The sequence below is a fragment of the Microtus ochrogaster genome, chromosome 18 (genome assembly GCF_000317375.1).
Source record: "Microtus ochrogaster isolate Prairie Vole_2 chromosome 18, MicOch1.0, whole genome shotgun sequence".
NCBI classification, from domain to species: Eukaryota; Metazoa; Chordata; class Mammalia; order Rodentia; family Cricetidae; genus Microtus; species Microtus ochrogaster.
In genome coordinates this window covers 2,413,104-2,428,074 of record NC_022020.1, presented here as the reverse complement: position 1 = coordinate 2,428,074, position 14,971 = coordinate 2,413,104, and the positions used below count along the sequence as shown (strand labels likewise).

The following is a 14,971-nucleotide window of genomic DNA, read 5'->3' as shown; positions in this document are numbered from 1 at the left end:
CCACCACCACCACCAAACAAAGAAGCACTAATAAACAAAAAACAAAAACACCTGACTCTTGTGACCCAGATGCAGGTATGTTACCATGACATCCACTTCTTTTTCTCTTGTGATTTCTTTTCCTCTGGTTTTTGGTTGGTGAGTCTTTGCTGTTGATTCCTTTTGCGGCTTCAGCTTCGTTAGCGCCATCTTGTGTCTAGAGTGGGCATTGCAGGAAGAAAGCTCCAGCATTTTAAACATCTATTTTTAGAGGGTAGGGTTTAGATTGTTCAGGTGTTAGGCCAAGTCATTAGACACGAACATTCTGGTAAGCGCCATCTTCAGTGTGAGAAGCTGATAGAATCAACCAGGTTTTAAATCCTCATCTGCTTGTTTCTTTTTGTAGAAGGGCCCAGCTTCTCACATCTGTTGTCTAGAGGCCCCTGAGCCGTTTGGGTGTAAACCATCATTCCAGAATTTGGGTCTTGTGTGCGGAGGGTGAGCCTTACAGGCTGGACTTTTCAGGGGGCTATAGGGTCCAGTCAGCATCTCTTGTGGCCTTGGGTGGACTTAGCGGAAGTCAGGACTGGCTGACTTCTGAAGGAGGAAGTGATAGACGGTAGAAAGCTCACAAGCTTACAAGACGCATACTTCCTTCGTCTTGTTTTTGACCTTTACTGCTTGCTTTTCTACTACCAAAGTATCGTGATGCACACAGTAGGAAGACAGAGAAAGAGAAGAGAACATGCACCTAGTCAGCCCTTTCTTCCCTCCCCTCTGCGGCGCCACAGAGTTTAGATCTGAGCAAGTCCCTGCCCACTGAGCCACATGCCACTTGTAATAAATTACTCTTCTATTGGCTTGCGACAGGTGTTAGATTTTACTTGTCATAGAAATGGCACTTTGGAGGAAATCTTTACTTTCTTACGTATGCGGGGATTTTTTTGTTTTTGTTTTCTTTTTTAATGTAGAGGCCTCTTATTGAGACAGGTTCTTCAAGCCACGTGAAGAAACATATAAAGAGGACTTGGTGTCTTAGCACAGGCACCCGGAAGGAGAGCCGTCCTGTCTACTTAAACCCTGCTTTTAGTAAGAGTATAACCAGTGTTTAGATATTAGCTAGACTCTGAACCTGTCATGTAATGTTTATTGTGTTTTGAGTACACTCAAAATACCTTTTTTTTTTTTAGCTTTGAGTATTCAGATGCAGCTTTCCTTGAATGTCTGTTTGTCTGTTTGGTCCTTTGTTTGATGGGTAATGCTGGAGTTTTTGACAAAACACACACACATACACACACATTTGCCTATCTTGACCCCTGAAATGTCCCTGTTTTGGGTTGTACTTTTTTCAGTCAATACCATTTCATGCAGATTGTTTCCTAAAACCTACATGCCAGCTTTGTATTAAAGAAAGTCTGTCAGTACGTTAAAATGATTATCCTTAAATTATGGGATTAGGGATCACTTTGTTTTCTTTTCTATAATTTCCAATTTTCAAAATGATATGTTCTGTTAAAAATGAAGTTTAATAAACTATTGATACCATGTCAACTACTTATGGGTGAAAGATTGTTAGGATGGTAGATATGAGCTAAGGAAACCTGCTTAATTTGGATAGTCACCACCTATCTGTGCAGTGTCTACAGAAGAAAATTATTTTGATATTACTGGAGTTGTTTAAAGACAATACGTTGCACTTCTTGGAGAATGATGATAGAGTGAATTATGTTTTCTTAAACTGAGAGTTTAAAACTTTGTGTATGACAGATTATTTGGAGGGTTTCCAGGGCCATGCGCACTAGAGAAGGACTCTGTCAGCGAGCTACAACCTCAGCCCTCTTTGCAATGTTTAAAATGTTCAGACAGTCTCTCTATGGTAGACACCCTGGCCTTGAACTTCCACTCTGCCTACCTCAGCTCCCAGAGAAGCTGACATCACAGGTCTGCACCTCTAGACTGGTCAGAAGATGATTTTTTTCAAGTCTGATGTTTTCCATCATATCAGCTTTGAACTTAAGAAAATTCAAAGTAACACTTAAATGTGGTGTTGTCTTTTCTCTAAGGGAACAGAGTTGTATTCACACAGGATGGTTTTACAAGACATGGGGCCTGCTGTCTGCAGCCTGGGGCACTGGTTGCTTTGGGAAGCTTCGTGTGCCCTCTTGGTTTCAGCTGTCATCTCTTACAGCCTTGTCCTGTCTTGTCCAGCATATGCATCAGAATGGAGGAGAATGTGTTTATACACCAGGATGCATACACCCAGCAATCAGGGATTCCAATGTTTTGGGTACACCCTTCACATGTCATGGATAGCCCCCACTGCTTTTAGTTCTGAAATAAGTTCAGTCAGATCCTCACACTTACCTTCAGAGCTGGTTCTCTATAGATGGTGCCCTTAACTTGATGAAAATCTGAGTTGGCCTCCTGATCATTGAAGATCGCACTTCTATATAAACCCATAACATCTCCTTGTCTCTTTTCCCTGTCTGCAGCACTGGGACAGATTATGTTGTATGTGGATGGGATGAATGGGGTCATCAACCACAGTGAGACCATCCAGTGGCTTTACACTCTCGTTGGGTCAAAGGTAAGACAAGTTCTTTTCTTTTTGGAACATCTTGTTCATTTTGCAAATCATTGCCTTTTTGTTTAAATCCTCTCTGAAATGTTTTCACAAAGAGAAGTCCTATCAGCTTTGTTCAAGTCCTGTCTTGGTATAAACGATGAGTAATCCTTTGTAGGTTTTCAAGCCCATGCCAGTCACAGCCTTATAACATTTTAATGCACTTCTGCCTTTTCTTCTCCTAAGCTGTAATCAAATGCCTTTGGCACTTTTGGTTTCTAATGCTTAATTAAAATGTTATACCATAGATAAAGTACCTATGTATGCCTTATATTTTGTGACCTCAATGGTAGGATCTATGTGAGGTCATAGATACCAGACGAGAGCCCCGGTGCCATTACTGGCCCTTGGATTTCCTTTCCCAGTGTTGTGATGTGAAAAAAAAAATCTTTCCCATTTCATAATGGAAAAACTATTTTCCCTTGGGCAACCGAAATGTTTTTTTCTCCTCTATCTTTTTAGCTTTGTTTTCTATGGAAAATGGAAGCGACTCTGTTTTGATGCTAGTGCGCGTGGTCTTGGACGTGGAGTGGAATGCTGGGTCTCTGAGGTTGACTTAGCAAGGCTTGAGGGAGATTTGTATCTGCTCTCCTGTGGTAGAGGTTTCTGTTTTCCTTGCATCTGCTTGGAGGCCTCCCTGGCTGATGGGTCGTCTGGAAGCAGTTCCTTCCATAGCTCTCTGATTGATGTCCATGACCTTAAAGTCTAGAGAGATGGGCGAGATTTTTTTTTAATTAAAAAGGGACTTTTAATACATGTTACAAATGAATTAAGAAATCTTTGTAGTTCTGTTGCGGTCCTGACAAGACTGATGTGGTGGCATGGGGACAGGGAAGAGCACAGATGAGCGCAGGGGAAGGGGAGTGCCATGGCCTGAGGATGTTCCCTGAACCCCTGTGCTGGGAGCTCATGCAGCCCTGTGGGAAGGTGTGGCCTTTTGTGAGCAGCTCAGGCCATGAGGGCTCTTCTCTTGGTAATGGATTGTTGCTGTTGTAGCAGAGGCCTTGTTCTCTGCTCTTCTCTTATGTCAGAACATGACCTCTGTCCTTCTGGTATCTGCAGCGACCAGTTCCCATCTTCCTATCTGGAATGTGCTATGAAGATCTTGCATGTGTCCCTGCCTGTCAACCTATGCAAAATGCAGTTCTGTTCTCTAAAAAAAATCATGTAGTCTCAGGTGTTGTGTGATGACACTAATGGAGTAAGATAGGAGAAAGTTCCAGAGACAAGGAAGGGTTACAAAGAACTGGAAACTGTGGGGGAGGGGATAAAAAGACATGGTAGCTCATATCTAAAACCTCAATGCTTGGAAGGGGTGAGGCAGAGGATTACTGTGGGTTCAAGACCAGCCTAGGTTATAGTAACTAGTGTAAGATACTGGCTCAAAACCTCAAATGAAAAAGAAAAATAGGAAATGAGACGGAAGGAGCAGGAGGTAACAAATTCATCTCTTAGCCACTAGCCTGTGGCATCACTGCAGCCTGTGGTGTCTGTCCCTATGTCGTCCCCCTCCCTGCTTTGGGATCACTCTTGAGGGTAAAGGATCTGAAAAGGAGAACAGGGGAATCCGCATTGCATTTGAAGTACACCGAGAATCATTAAACCAGAGGAAGAAATTGGCAGAGCAATCTTGCCTTCCCTGGCTGGCCCTAAGAGCTCTTGCTTGCTCTGGGGTCCCTCCTCGGGCTCTGTCCAGGGTTGACCAGATATCTCTTTCCCTACCCTCTGGCTTCATTAGCACTAGACTGTCTAGAACACGTGGGTTTTGTCTCCACCTTTCATTTTTCCCAAGAGCTGATCTTTAGTGCCCGATGACTTCCTGGCATTGCAAGGCTGGGCAAATATCGTTTAGTGAGCTTGCGCCTTGGGGCCTATGGTGATGCTAAAAAGGATGACACCAGAAGCTGCTGTCCCATTTACTGTGATGTCAGACACGATCTTGAATCAGGCTACCGGGTATACTCAGTTCAGGTCAGCAGCTGAATGCAGGAAGCAAGCAGCCATTGGCAAGTGTTTTTCCAGCACAGTCCTCCTGAGATGTTCCCTTCTCTACAAAACCTGCCGCCGCCCCTTCCCTCTCTTTCATCTGGGTAGTGAAGAATCCCAAAGACTAGGTGCCTGAGCCTACCTTAGGTTTAGAGAATGATACCTCAGTTCTGTCCTCAGCACACAGATTAACCAATGCAGCTACTGTAGGTTTCCCTAGCTCAGGTGGAGAAGGCAGGGAAGCTGTGTTCAAGCCTTGTCTGTTGGCAGAGTCACGGCTTCTAAACCTGAAAGGTTTGCCTTGACAGCCTGCTGGCTTTGCCTTATACAGGCACAATGTAGATAAAGGAAGTGCTGGTTAGAAAAAAATTTCTGTTATTCTGTTTTCATAGCGCTTGATTTTCCTCCCATGAAAGGCAACAAGATGTGAGTTTGCCCCTGCCAGAGGGGCATTATGCAATGCACATTTGCAGTTACTTGAAGCTCCAGAGAAGAAAAGGATGCATTTGGCTTTAAAAGAGAAAGCACAGAGTGTTTTCTCTGAGGTCTTTTTGTTTACATGGGCCCCATCTCGAAACTCCTCAGCCAGAGGGAAGAGGTGGGTGCCCCTGCAATGACTTATTAAGGGTGTGTTGTTGTTTTCTTCCCGGACCTGTAATTCTAATTAATTGCGGTAAGCTGATTCTGTTTGTACAGCGTGGCCTGCCACTCTGTCTTCCATTCTGGCCCTGAGGAAGACCCTCATCTCCTGACCAGGGATGGTCTTGATGTTGCCATGGAAACCACCCTTTTGATTCCTTTCTGCCTTCTCTCACCCTGCTGTCTATTTCTGCCCACCGCACGAAACCTCATCCTTCCAGCTGCGTGTCAGGCAGCTGACGGACATCAGTGGGCTTCCTCTGCGTCTGTGTGAAGATGGGCACACTATTCTGCTCTGACGTAACCCTGCTAACTAACGTACGGCGGGATGAAAAGAGCCGCAGCCATGCTGCCTTCTCCTCACGCATTCTACATTTTCTCTGTGAACCCTCATTAGGGCAGTAGAATGGACACAATCTGAGCTACACGGCATGGAGGACATAGGATTAGAGGAGGGAGAAGACGGGAGGGCCGGGACAGTTACTATGAAGCGATAGGGCCTGGGAAGGGTAGCAGCCAAGGTGAGAAAGATGTGGAGACAGACATCTTGAGGAGCAGCTTGCGAGGCCTAGCTTTCTGGATTTAGAAAACATGAGTCCTATCTCAGAGTGGGACAGTGACTCTGGCAGGAGCAGGGAAGCTATATAAATTTTGGAAGGCTATTTTTGAAATGAAGGGAATGCCACGAAGTAGAGCCCCTGTGTCGGGAAAGTGTGCTGGTTGCTCAGGAGATGAGAGTGAGTAGACATTTGGTTCTGTAGTCACTACTGTGTCACTGGTAAGTGACACACTCAAGTGACCCACATATAGGCTGAGGCATGAAGAATGTCCTTTGTACCTACAGTTATAGAATCCTAGCTATGATGAACGCTGAGTCGTGTTAAAGTTGCTCTTGTTATCATGAGTTACAAATCCTGGTATTTCTAGAAAAATATCAACTAGCTCAACCCTAGTGGGACATGGGAGTTGATGGGAAGCCATTCTTCTGGGGGAAGCACCTTCATCTAGACCATTACCAAACACTGTATATGTCAGTCACGCTGAATTCCCTATGCACTGCCCTGAGCATTTGAGGGTGGCTGTCAGGGACTGAGTATATACATATATAGATATATCTATGTATACCTGTGTGCATATGCACATGCACATACATAGCCAAATCATTAAAGTGCCTAAATGTAAGCACAAGGACCTTAGATTGCTTCCTGGGACCCACATTTAACAACAAACAAACAAATCATGTTGGGTGTGGAGGTGTGCTTATAATCCCAGCACTGGGGAGGCCGCACAGCTACCCTGGACTACTTGGCCAGCTTTAGGCCGATGAGAGACCCCATTTCAAAATAGATGAAAATAAAGGTGAATAGCTCCTAAGCAGTGGCATGTGAGGTGGTCCTCTTGATTCCACATGTAGTTATGTGCACATAAACATACATACCCATCCACATGGAAAGATGGCTCTCCTGTGAGTCTGTCCAAGCTACAGCCTATGCTTTACTGTAGCTGTCACAGGACCCTAATAACCAGTTCTGTTTTCTCCTGACCACCACCTTCTTTTTGCAACTGGTAGAAGGTGTACAGCAGCCTCCTGGAAGAGGATATTTTCTTCCACAAGTTCCATCTTTTCTTTAGCGGGCCTTTTAAGCAGCTGCCCTGGGTGCTGGCTGAAGCTAGCCTGCAGTCTATTAAACTTTGCTGGCTTTTCCTCATACATCATGCCTGCCAGATCTTCTTTTCTGCGTGTCCATGACTGATGGTTGTGTATCTAAATGCAAAGCATTGCAATTTTCCTCATTGATCAGACCACAGTTCCAGCCTCAAGATAATTGTGAATTCTGCCTTGGCCATTTATCATCTTAACTGTAAATGCCAGCTTTATATAACATAAATTTAATAAGTTATGCCTCTTTATTATAGACAGAATGCTGAGGGAGAGAGAGTGTGTGGATTAACCAGGACAAACTGCATGATGACACTTATTAGCCGAGGTGTTTTAGGGTCACTGGGAAGTGAGTCGGGAGCTGCCTAGCTGACCAAGTCACTCCTTCATTGTCCCCAGTGCCTTCTCAAGGTCCTTCTGAAATCAGGACATACTGCATCTCACAGCACAAGCTAGGGCTTTGGGGTCCAGTGCGTCCTTCTTGTGGGTTGTCTTTGCATCTATAAATGGAGACAGTCTGTAGATGAGTAGGTACGAGTGTGGAAACTGAGCACTCTTCGTTCCTGGCCCTGTGTCCTGTATCATTTGTTAAAGGCTCTTCTTCCCAGAAGCACACTCAACATCCTAATTTAGAGATGTTCTCAACTGAGACCATTGGGCATGGTGTTTCCCTCTCTCCCTTCCTCCCTCTTTCCCTCTCTCCCTCTTTCCCCCTCCCCATCTCTCCCCCACCTTAAGCATAAATTTCCTGGGATAATTTTTCAGGAATCAGTGGTAAGTTCAGAAAGCTATAGGATGTCATTTTGGGAGTCCACCTGCTTGCATCCCTTTTTGGTAGTTGCTTTCAGTCTGATTTTATACTGTGGGTGGCTTCTGTCCACCCTAACCTTGTCCCTTACTTGCCAGAGTAAGGACAGTGGAAGGCAGGTCCCTAGAGAGCAGCTTATAGCTGGTCTTTGTGCCTGTAGTTTCTGGGGATTTCATGCTGTGATGGTATACCACATGTGACTTCCATCACACATGAGCATTTCTTGATGCTTGGCAGGGTGGCTCCACCTTCCTCCCCTTTGTCCTCAGCTAGGCCATTGCAGATACCTTTTCCTCTTAGGTGAAGAAAATTGTCCCTCTCCTTGCATTTCAAGCCTCTTGCTTTCCTCTGCATCCCTAGGTCCATGGCAGGCTCAATATCAGTGGCAAGTTTAATGATCATGCGGCTTTTTCTTTTTTGCACATGGGTGTGCACATATATGTGGGCATGTAAGAATGTGGAGATGGGAGGATGGCGTTGGATGTCTTCCTTGACTGCTTCCCACCTTGTATTATTGAGGCACGATCCCACTTGAACACAGAACATACCAATTTGGCTGGTCTAGCTAGCCAGCTTTCTTTGGAGATGGCCTCTCTCTGCCTCCTGCATTCTGGGATTACAGCTGAACCACCACACTCACCCAGCCTCTCCACAGGTGTAATGCTCCAGACTCTGGTCCTCATGCTTCTTTGGCAAACACTTTGCCTGCTGAGCCACCTCCCCAGCCCTCTGTTTTCTTGCTGCCAATCTGAGAGTGATACTCTCTGTAGCTAAGTAGGAAAATATCTGAAAAAATATATATATATATTTATATATATTAAATTATATATAGTTAAACTCACACTGTAAACATATTTAACACCATAAAGTCTGTTCAGCCATTGAATTCTGTATGGCCTAGCCAAAGAAGTTACCGACACATTACTCAATTCCTTGAATGGTACCTGTTGTCTTAAATCAGTACTAGATTTGGTACTAGATTTGGAACTTGTAGTTATTACTTCAAATGGCTTGAATTAATATATGTTCCATTAATAGAAGTTGGGCTAATATTAATTTTCATAATAAAGTTAATGACAACAGATTGAAGAAAAAATGCAAGTTGGTGGATGATCTCAACATCTTGGTAGCATTATAAAAACTAACATTTAGAGCTTTTCAGTGATTGTAAGAATAAAATGATCTCTTTATATAAAATTAGAAATTTTAAAAAGCAAAAACAAACAAAAATACTATCTGGAGATGCTACCAAAATTAATGATGATGATTAACTTTGGAACCTTTCTATTTTCCTTTGTTTCTTTCTTAGATAGTAAGCCCTAGACATATTCTAACTATTTTCTGTGTCACTGTAATATTTAAAATATTGTTTGATGCCTGTATAATAGTCTCTTGCATGACTGTGCTGTGACTCACGGGAGTTCATTTCATGTTTCTCATGTTGTCAGTCAAGTGGCTTCAGGTTGGACGCTATATTTGAAGATATTTTACTATCATTCAAACCTGTTTAGTGAGTGAAGTTGCTTTTGACTTGTATTTGTCAACATCCCATTAAGTAGTATTTCTGAGACTCCTTTCATTTCCCCAGCGTGTTCATGTGCTGTTGGCAGGGTGACACTGTGCCTTCAAAGCCAATGTCCCCTGTAGAGCTCATCCCCACCCCACTCCTCTGCCTGTGCACACACACACCCAGAGCACAGATTCCGATGTGTATCATTTCTTTTGCGCATGTGGGTGCACATGTGTGCTGGTGTTTGGAGGCCAGAGCTCAGCCCCTGATGTCACTCTTAGACACTGTTCACCTTGTGTCTTACAGGCAGGGTCTCTCCCCATCTAGGCTAGACTGGCTGGCCAGTGGGGCCCCAGAGACCCTCTTGCCTCTTCAGCACTAGGATTACAAGCAAGCTACATCTTCCCTTTTTATTAGCATGGGTTCTGGAGATTGAACTCAGGTCCTTATACCTGCAGGCCAAACATGTTACCACCTGAGCCACTCCCCCAGTGTCATAGCATGTTTGGTTTCTTAGATGCCCCAGTAGGAAACCATTCTCCTGGGAGAGGTGTAGGTTGAAGATCAGGTTTCACAAGCACTTGCTTTAGGGAGTGAGCGACCTGAGGGTGAGGCCAGGTCTTAGGGGAACAGCCAGCAGAGGCCCGGGTGGCAGAAGTATCTCTCCTTTAGTCCATGGTGTAACCTCAGGGAGCATAATTGGGTCCCCTCCACTCTCAAGAAGCTTCTCTATAAGTTAGCCTTGCTGCTTCATCACTCACAAATGGTTTTTCCTATGAAAGCCAGAAATACAAGTGAGAGTGAAACTATGACACTTCTGCTCCTGTGGCCAGAGAAAGCGGCCATGTTCTCTCAGCAGGAAAAAGAGTAGGAACTGCTGGCTCGAACCTGGGAACACATCTGGAAGATTGCAGAACCTCAGGCAGCCAGCATACCCTTTCTCCAATGAAAATAGTTTCCATTTTCTAGGGCAGTAGAAGAAGGAAGGACAACAGAGGCAGGAGTTCTGGGAGTCATCCCAGGAGGTGCCCTGCAGGCTTGGGTTCTATTTGTCAGTGCTCTTAGCCTCCCCCTACCCCCTGCCCACTCCCTCTTCCACCCACCACCACCAGCCCCTGGACTTTGTTTTTGTCTGCCTGGCACCTGTATGTACTCACTTCATGGAGACTCCTGGCAACCAAGCTCTCCTGACAGCACATTCACCATGCCAGGCTTACCTGCTGTCTGCTGGCATGCCTCCAGGACTAGTTGTTTGTAGAAGAAAGTTATTTTACTTGGGAAATATTATCTGTCCTATTTCCACAATGCATATATTTCGAGCCAAAACATATGGAAGATGGGGATTTTCACTGGCTAAGGGCAATAATCTAACCTGTTTTCCTTTGCTTTCACTTAGAAATTGGCCATGTATCAAGTTATTTTAGCCTCCTAGACTGTGGGGTTTTGTACCCCCACCTGGGCATGCTGCTTCCTGTAAAAGCACCCAAGGTTGTTGATTTCCTTCAACCAATATTGCATTCTGCAAGCAGTAACAAGATGCCCCTTAGCTGGCATGTTCATGCAAAGGTTTGCTATCTCTTTCCCAATAGTAAAAGAACGAATAAATGTTATTTTATGAATTGACCCTTTTTAGTTTTCACATTTTATTTGTTATGTTTGTGAATGCGTGGGCGTGTGCATATCATGCCTGTGTACAGGTCAGAGGACAACTTGCATGTGCCTGTTCTCTCTCTCCATCATATGGGTACCAGGGGTCAAACTCAGGTCATCATGTTGGGTAGCAAGCCCCTTTACATGCTGAGCCATCTCTTGGGCCCTCAAATGACTCTTTGCAATGACCCTGGGTATCCTCTGGAAAATTTAGCCATGTGAATATTTCTAATGTTTGCACACTGCTATTTAAATAAAGTTTCAGCTAAACTCCAGCAGAATAAGTTATAATTTGTAACTTTTTGTTTTGCTTTTATCTTCCATCATCTTTGGACAGCTTGCTCTGTTTTATACTGTACAGAATGTCTTACTCACCGGTTAGTACCTTCAGGGCTAGCCAGCTTCCCCTGGGTTACTTCACTGTTCATAGCGTTGGTCTCCTTTCTGTAGACTGCACTATCAGAAGCATGCAGCTGTCACTCAGGCAGAGCACAGGGACTTGGTGCAGGTGACTTCCTGTCCTGGCTGATGTGCCAACCCTGATCCTTTTATTCCCCATGAATCCTTGCAGGCAGAGGCCCAGAGTTCTGTGCTTGAGGCACTGTTTGAGCCTCTGTTTTATTTCTGATAATCGCCCACACCATGTTCAAACAGTCTGTTAGAGGTTGAGAAGGGAAAGATTCTGGAGCCTAAGATTTTTGTTGAGCCATTTAATAATTATGAAGGCCCTTGGGCCTGAATTTGAACTGCTGGCTTAGAAAGTCACAACTTGAGAGTATGACATTAGAATAAAAAGTTAAATGAGGAGTCTTAATGATGCATAATTAGGGGTTGCAATTTTTTCACGGAAGAAGAGACAGGGTCTCACTCTGTGGAGCAGGCTGATCTGGAATTGACTTTATAGGCCAGTCTGGCTGCAAACTCAACAGAGATCCCCTCCTGCTCAGCTTCTAGTGTTGGCATTACAGGCATGAGCCAACGTGTCTGGTTTGATTTTTTTTTCCCGATACCTAATTTGTTCTAGAGTATAGGTAAATGTATAAATAGTACAATAAAGATCTATAGACCAGGATGTCTTAGAGTTTCTATTCTAGTTTAAAGGTCAGCACCTGTCTATAGCACACATCTATGCTACCTTTAGTGGGACATGAAGCAAAATCATAAGTGTTTCTCTAGACCTCTTTGTAACTTAAATCCTAAGGCAACTAGAAGGCTTTGGATACTTGAATTTGAACTCAGTGATCAGCATATGTTACCCACTCGCTGGATTTCTTTTGCTTCCTTAAATCCAGTGAGCTGCGTGCGAAGTTCCAGCTTAAATGTCTTAAGAAACTGCCTTGTATTCCTTCCCCAGGCCTCTGGTAGCTGCATTCTAAAACCTAGATGCTTCCTGCACGATGACCATGAAAACCAAACCCTAGGCAAGCACCATGGTGGTACTGCTCCCCCACCCCGAGCCTCTCTGAAATGGACGTGACATTGGATCCAGAGTAAAGGGATATGGAGGCTGTCCTTGGTTGCTTTCTTGGTTACTTACCTGGTACTTTGGCCTTCACAAAGGTCTTTCAGCCTATATTTTATGATGACTAGGAACATAAAGTCCAAAATAGTGGGTGCAGCAGAGTCCAGCCACCCTGAAAATGCGTTAAATCTTCATGAAGTATGGTGATGGCATGTTCATACAAAGGGACTAGCGCAGATTCCTGCTTAGCTATATGTTTTAGGAAAGCATAAAACACTTTTCTTGGGCTGGGAATGTAGCTCAGTTGGCGGAGTGCTTGCCTAGTACCTGTAGTACCTGGGAAGCGGAAGCAAAGATGTGTGGATTGGAAGGGACTCAAGCACAGCCAGCCAGTCTACCCCACCCAGGTTTACCTCCTGCGGGGATATGCCTTCCTCTTCAACCCACTTGGTTTTGAGCGGCTGAGGCTGATTCCCTGTTGCCATATCGCCTGTCTGCTTCATGATGCTGAACCAGCGCATGGTGTCACATGCTTCATGGGGACTGGATCAGCCCTCCCAGGGCTAGACAGATTGCCAGGTGCTGGATGCATTGTCGTGACACTGTTCTTGTTAGGATAGGAAGGGGCTTCGATCGGAGCTGAAAATTGTGTGTTTGGGGTTGGAATGATACTCTGAGGATTGATGTGTCTAAGCCATGTGATGGTGTATGCCCTCACTGCTTTGCAGCTTACTCCCACCCCTCCTTTTTTGGGGTTGCTCCTTCCTGCAGCCATCTTAAGCCCACCTCCCCTGCTCTACCACTGCCTCCCATGTTTGCCTCTTCCCAGTGAATATGGGCTAGGACTCCTAACAGCAGTTCCTATTCAAATGTGCAAATATACCTAAGATGAATCTGGGAATCAAGCAAGGGCCTTTTGCATTCTACAAAAGCACTTTACTGCCCAATTAGTCCTCGGCACCAAGAAAAGATTTTTCAAGAACTGTGGAAAAGGCAACGTGCTGGTCTTTGAGGAGGGGGAATGTGGCCCCTGTGCTGGTTGCTTCACACTCCGGAGGGTGTGGTTATATTCTCCATACAGAAGAATATCAAAGAGAGTAACTATCGTCCGCTATGTTCAGCAAGTCCGGTTTTATCCCATGCTTTATCAGACCCAGGCCAGCTGGCCTTGGTGAGTTCCCGATAGAACATCCCCATTGTCTCAGTGTGTGGGTGTACCCTCGCGGTCCTGAGTTCCTTGCTCGTGCTCCCCCTCCTTCTGCTCCTGATTTGGATCTTGAGATTTCTGTCCGGTGCTCCGGTTTTTGATCCTACTGCACGTACTGACTTTGGGGGAGCCTAGGCAGTTTGGATGCTCAACTTACTAAACCTGGATGGAGGTGGGCGGTCCTTGGACTTCCCACAGGTCAGGGAACCCTGATTGCTCTTCAAGCTGATGAGGGAGAGGGACTTGATCGGGGAAGGGGGAGGGAAATGGGAGGCGGTGGCGGGGAGGAGGCAGAAACCCTTAATAAATAAATAAATTAAAAAAAAGAGTAACTATCGGATAAGTAAAGAATTCTATAGCAGTATTTAGAAGCAGTGTCCCCTCCCTACTTTCAAACCTTCACAACATTGCTAATGTGGAATTTCTGAGTAGGAGCCCGGATGCATCTGAAGATGAGCTGTGACATGCTTTCAATTAGTACCAGGAATTTGCCCCAAATTAACGTTCCGATGTTCTTGCCTCTAAAGCGCTTTAATTGTCTAATGTGCTTGCTATTCGTTGGCATAGTAAAGCTTCCGAAAGCACCAAACATAAACTAACTAGAAGCTGAAGTCACAGAACTCCTGATCATAGGAATCATGTTTAAGAAATTTTTAAAAATAAAATTGCGGTGCCCGAAGAACTCCCAACAGAGCCTTTCTAGCAAAGGGGAGGAAGACATGAAAAGGAAAGCTTCCGTGGGAAAGCAGGTTCTCCAGCAGAAGCATCCTTGGCTTACGGATTCTGGGTACTAGGGACCACATCATGATAGTCAAGGCCCGTGACCCCACAGATACTCAGAAGGGCTCTATGGGACCGACAAAGTGGGCCCTGCCAAGACCAGCCTCACGGGAGCACACTGCACAGCTGCCAGGTTCCTTTCAGGAACCACAAAAGGAATTTCTACCTCCAGGGGAAGCCGCCAAGCCTGGACATGCTGGGTTTGTGTTTACTTGAAGACACTTCTCTGGCTTTAAACATACAAAACACAGTTCATTCTTCTGGACTGCCGCCCCCAAAAGCCTTGTACCTGTTGGGAAAATACTGTGGAATTTGGCCTCTTCCTAGACAGAAGGAGCAGGGAGATGGTAGGACTGGAGTTAGGGGTAGGAACCCTCTAAAATGCTTAGAGTCCCCCCCCCCCAGAGTACACAGTTCCCTTGGTGGTGGGAACACAAAAGGAAGGGGAAACCTGGGACTTCTTGACCTTCACCTGACTGTGAAGGGCCTTAGCTTGGTTAGGGGCTGTGACCAGTTCCATGCCACTGTGATGGGTTAGAAGGAGAAACTCAGTGAAGATATGCCACCTTCACATGTAGTGCTGCTAGTGGGGGTGGCATGCATGGGCCAGGCTGGTAGTGGCGGGTGGCATGCATGGGCCAGGCTGGTAGTGGCGGGTGGCATGCAC

General features: G+C 45.2%; 1 protein-coding gene across 6 annotated transcripts in view; it reads left to right on the top strand.

The window, feature by feature from the left end:
• Positions 1-14,971, top strand: part of Fhod3 (formin homology 2 domain containing 3) — a 430,213-nt gene that overhangs the window by 266,339 nt on the left and 148,903 nt on the right. For all 6 annotated transcript variants that reach the window (XM_013349359.2, XM_026783506.1, XM_026783507.1 and 3 more), the window contains exon 6: positions 2,472-2,566. In XM_013349359.2, coding sequence (XP_013204813.2) covers positions 2,472-2,566 — 95 coding nt within the window. The remainder of the gene's footprint in view (positions 1-2,471; positions 2,567-14,971) is intronic.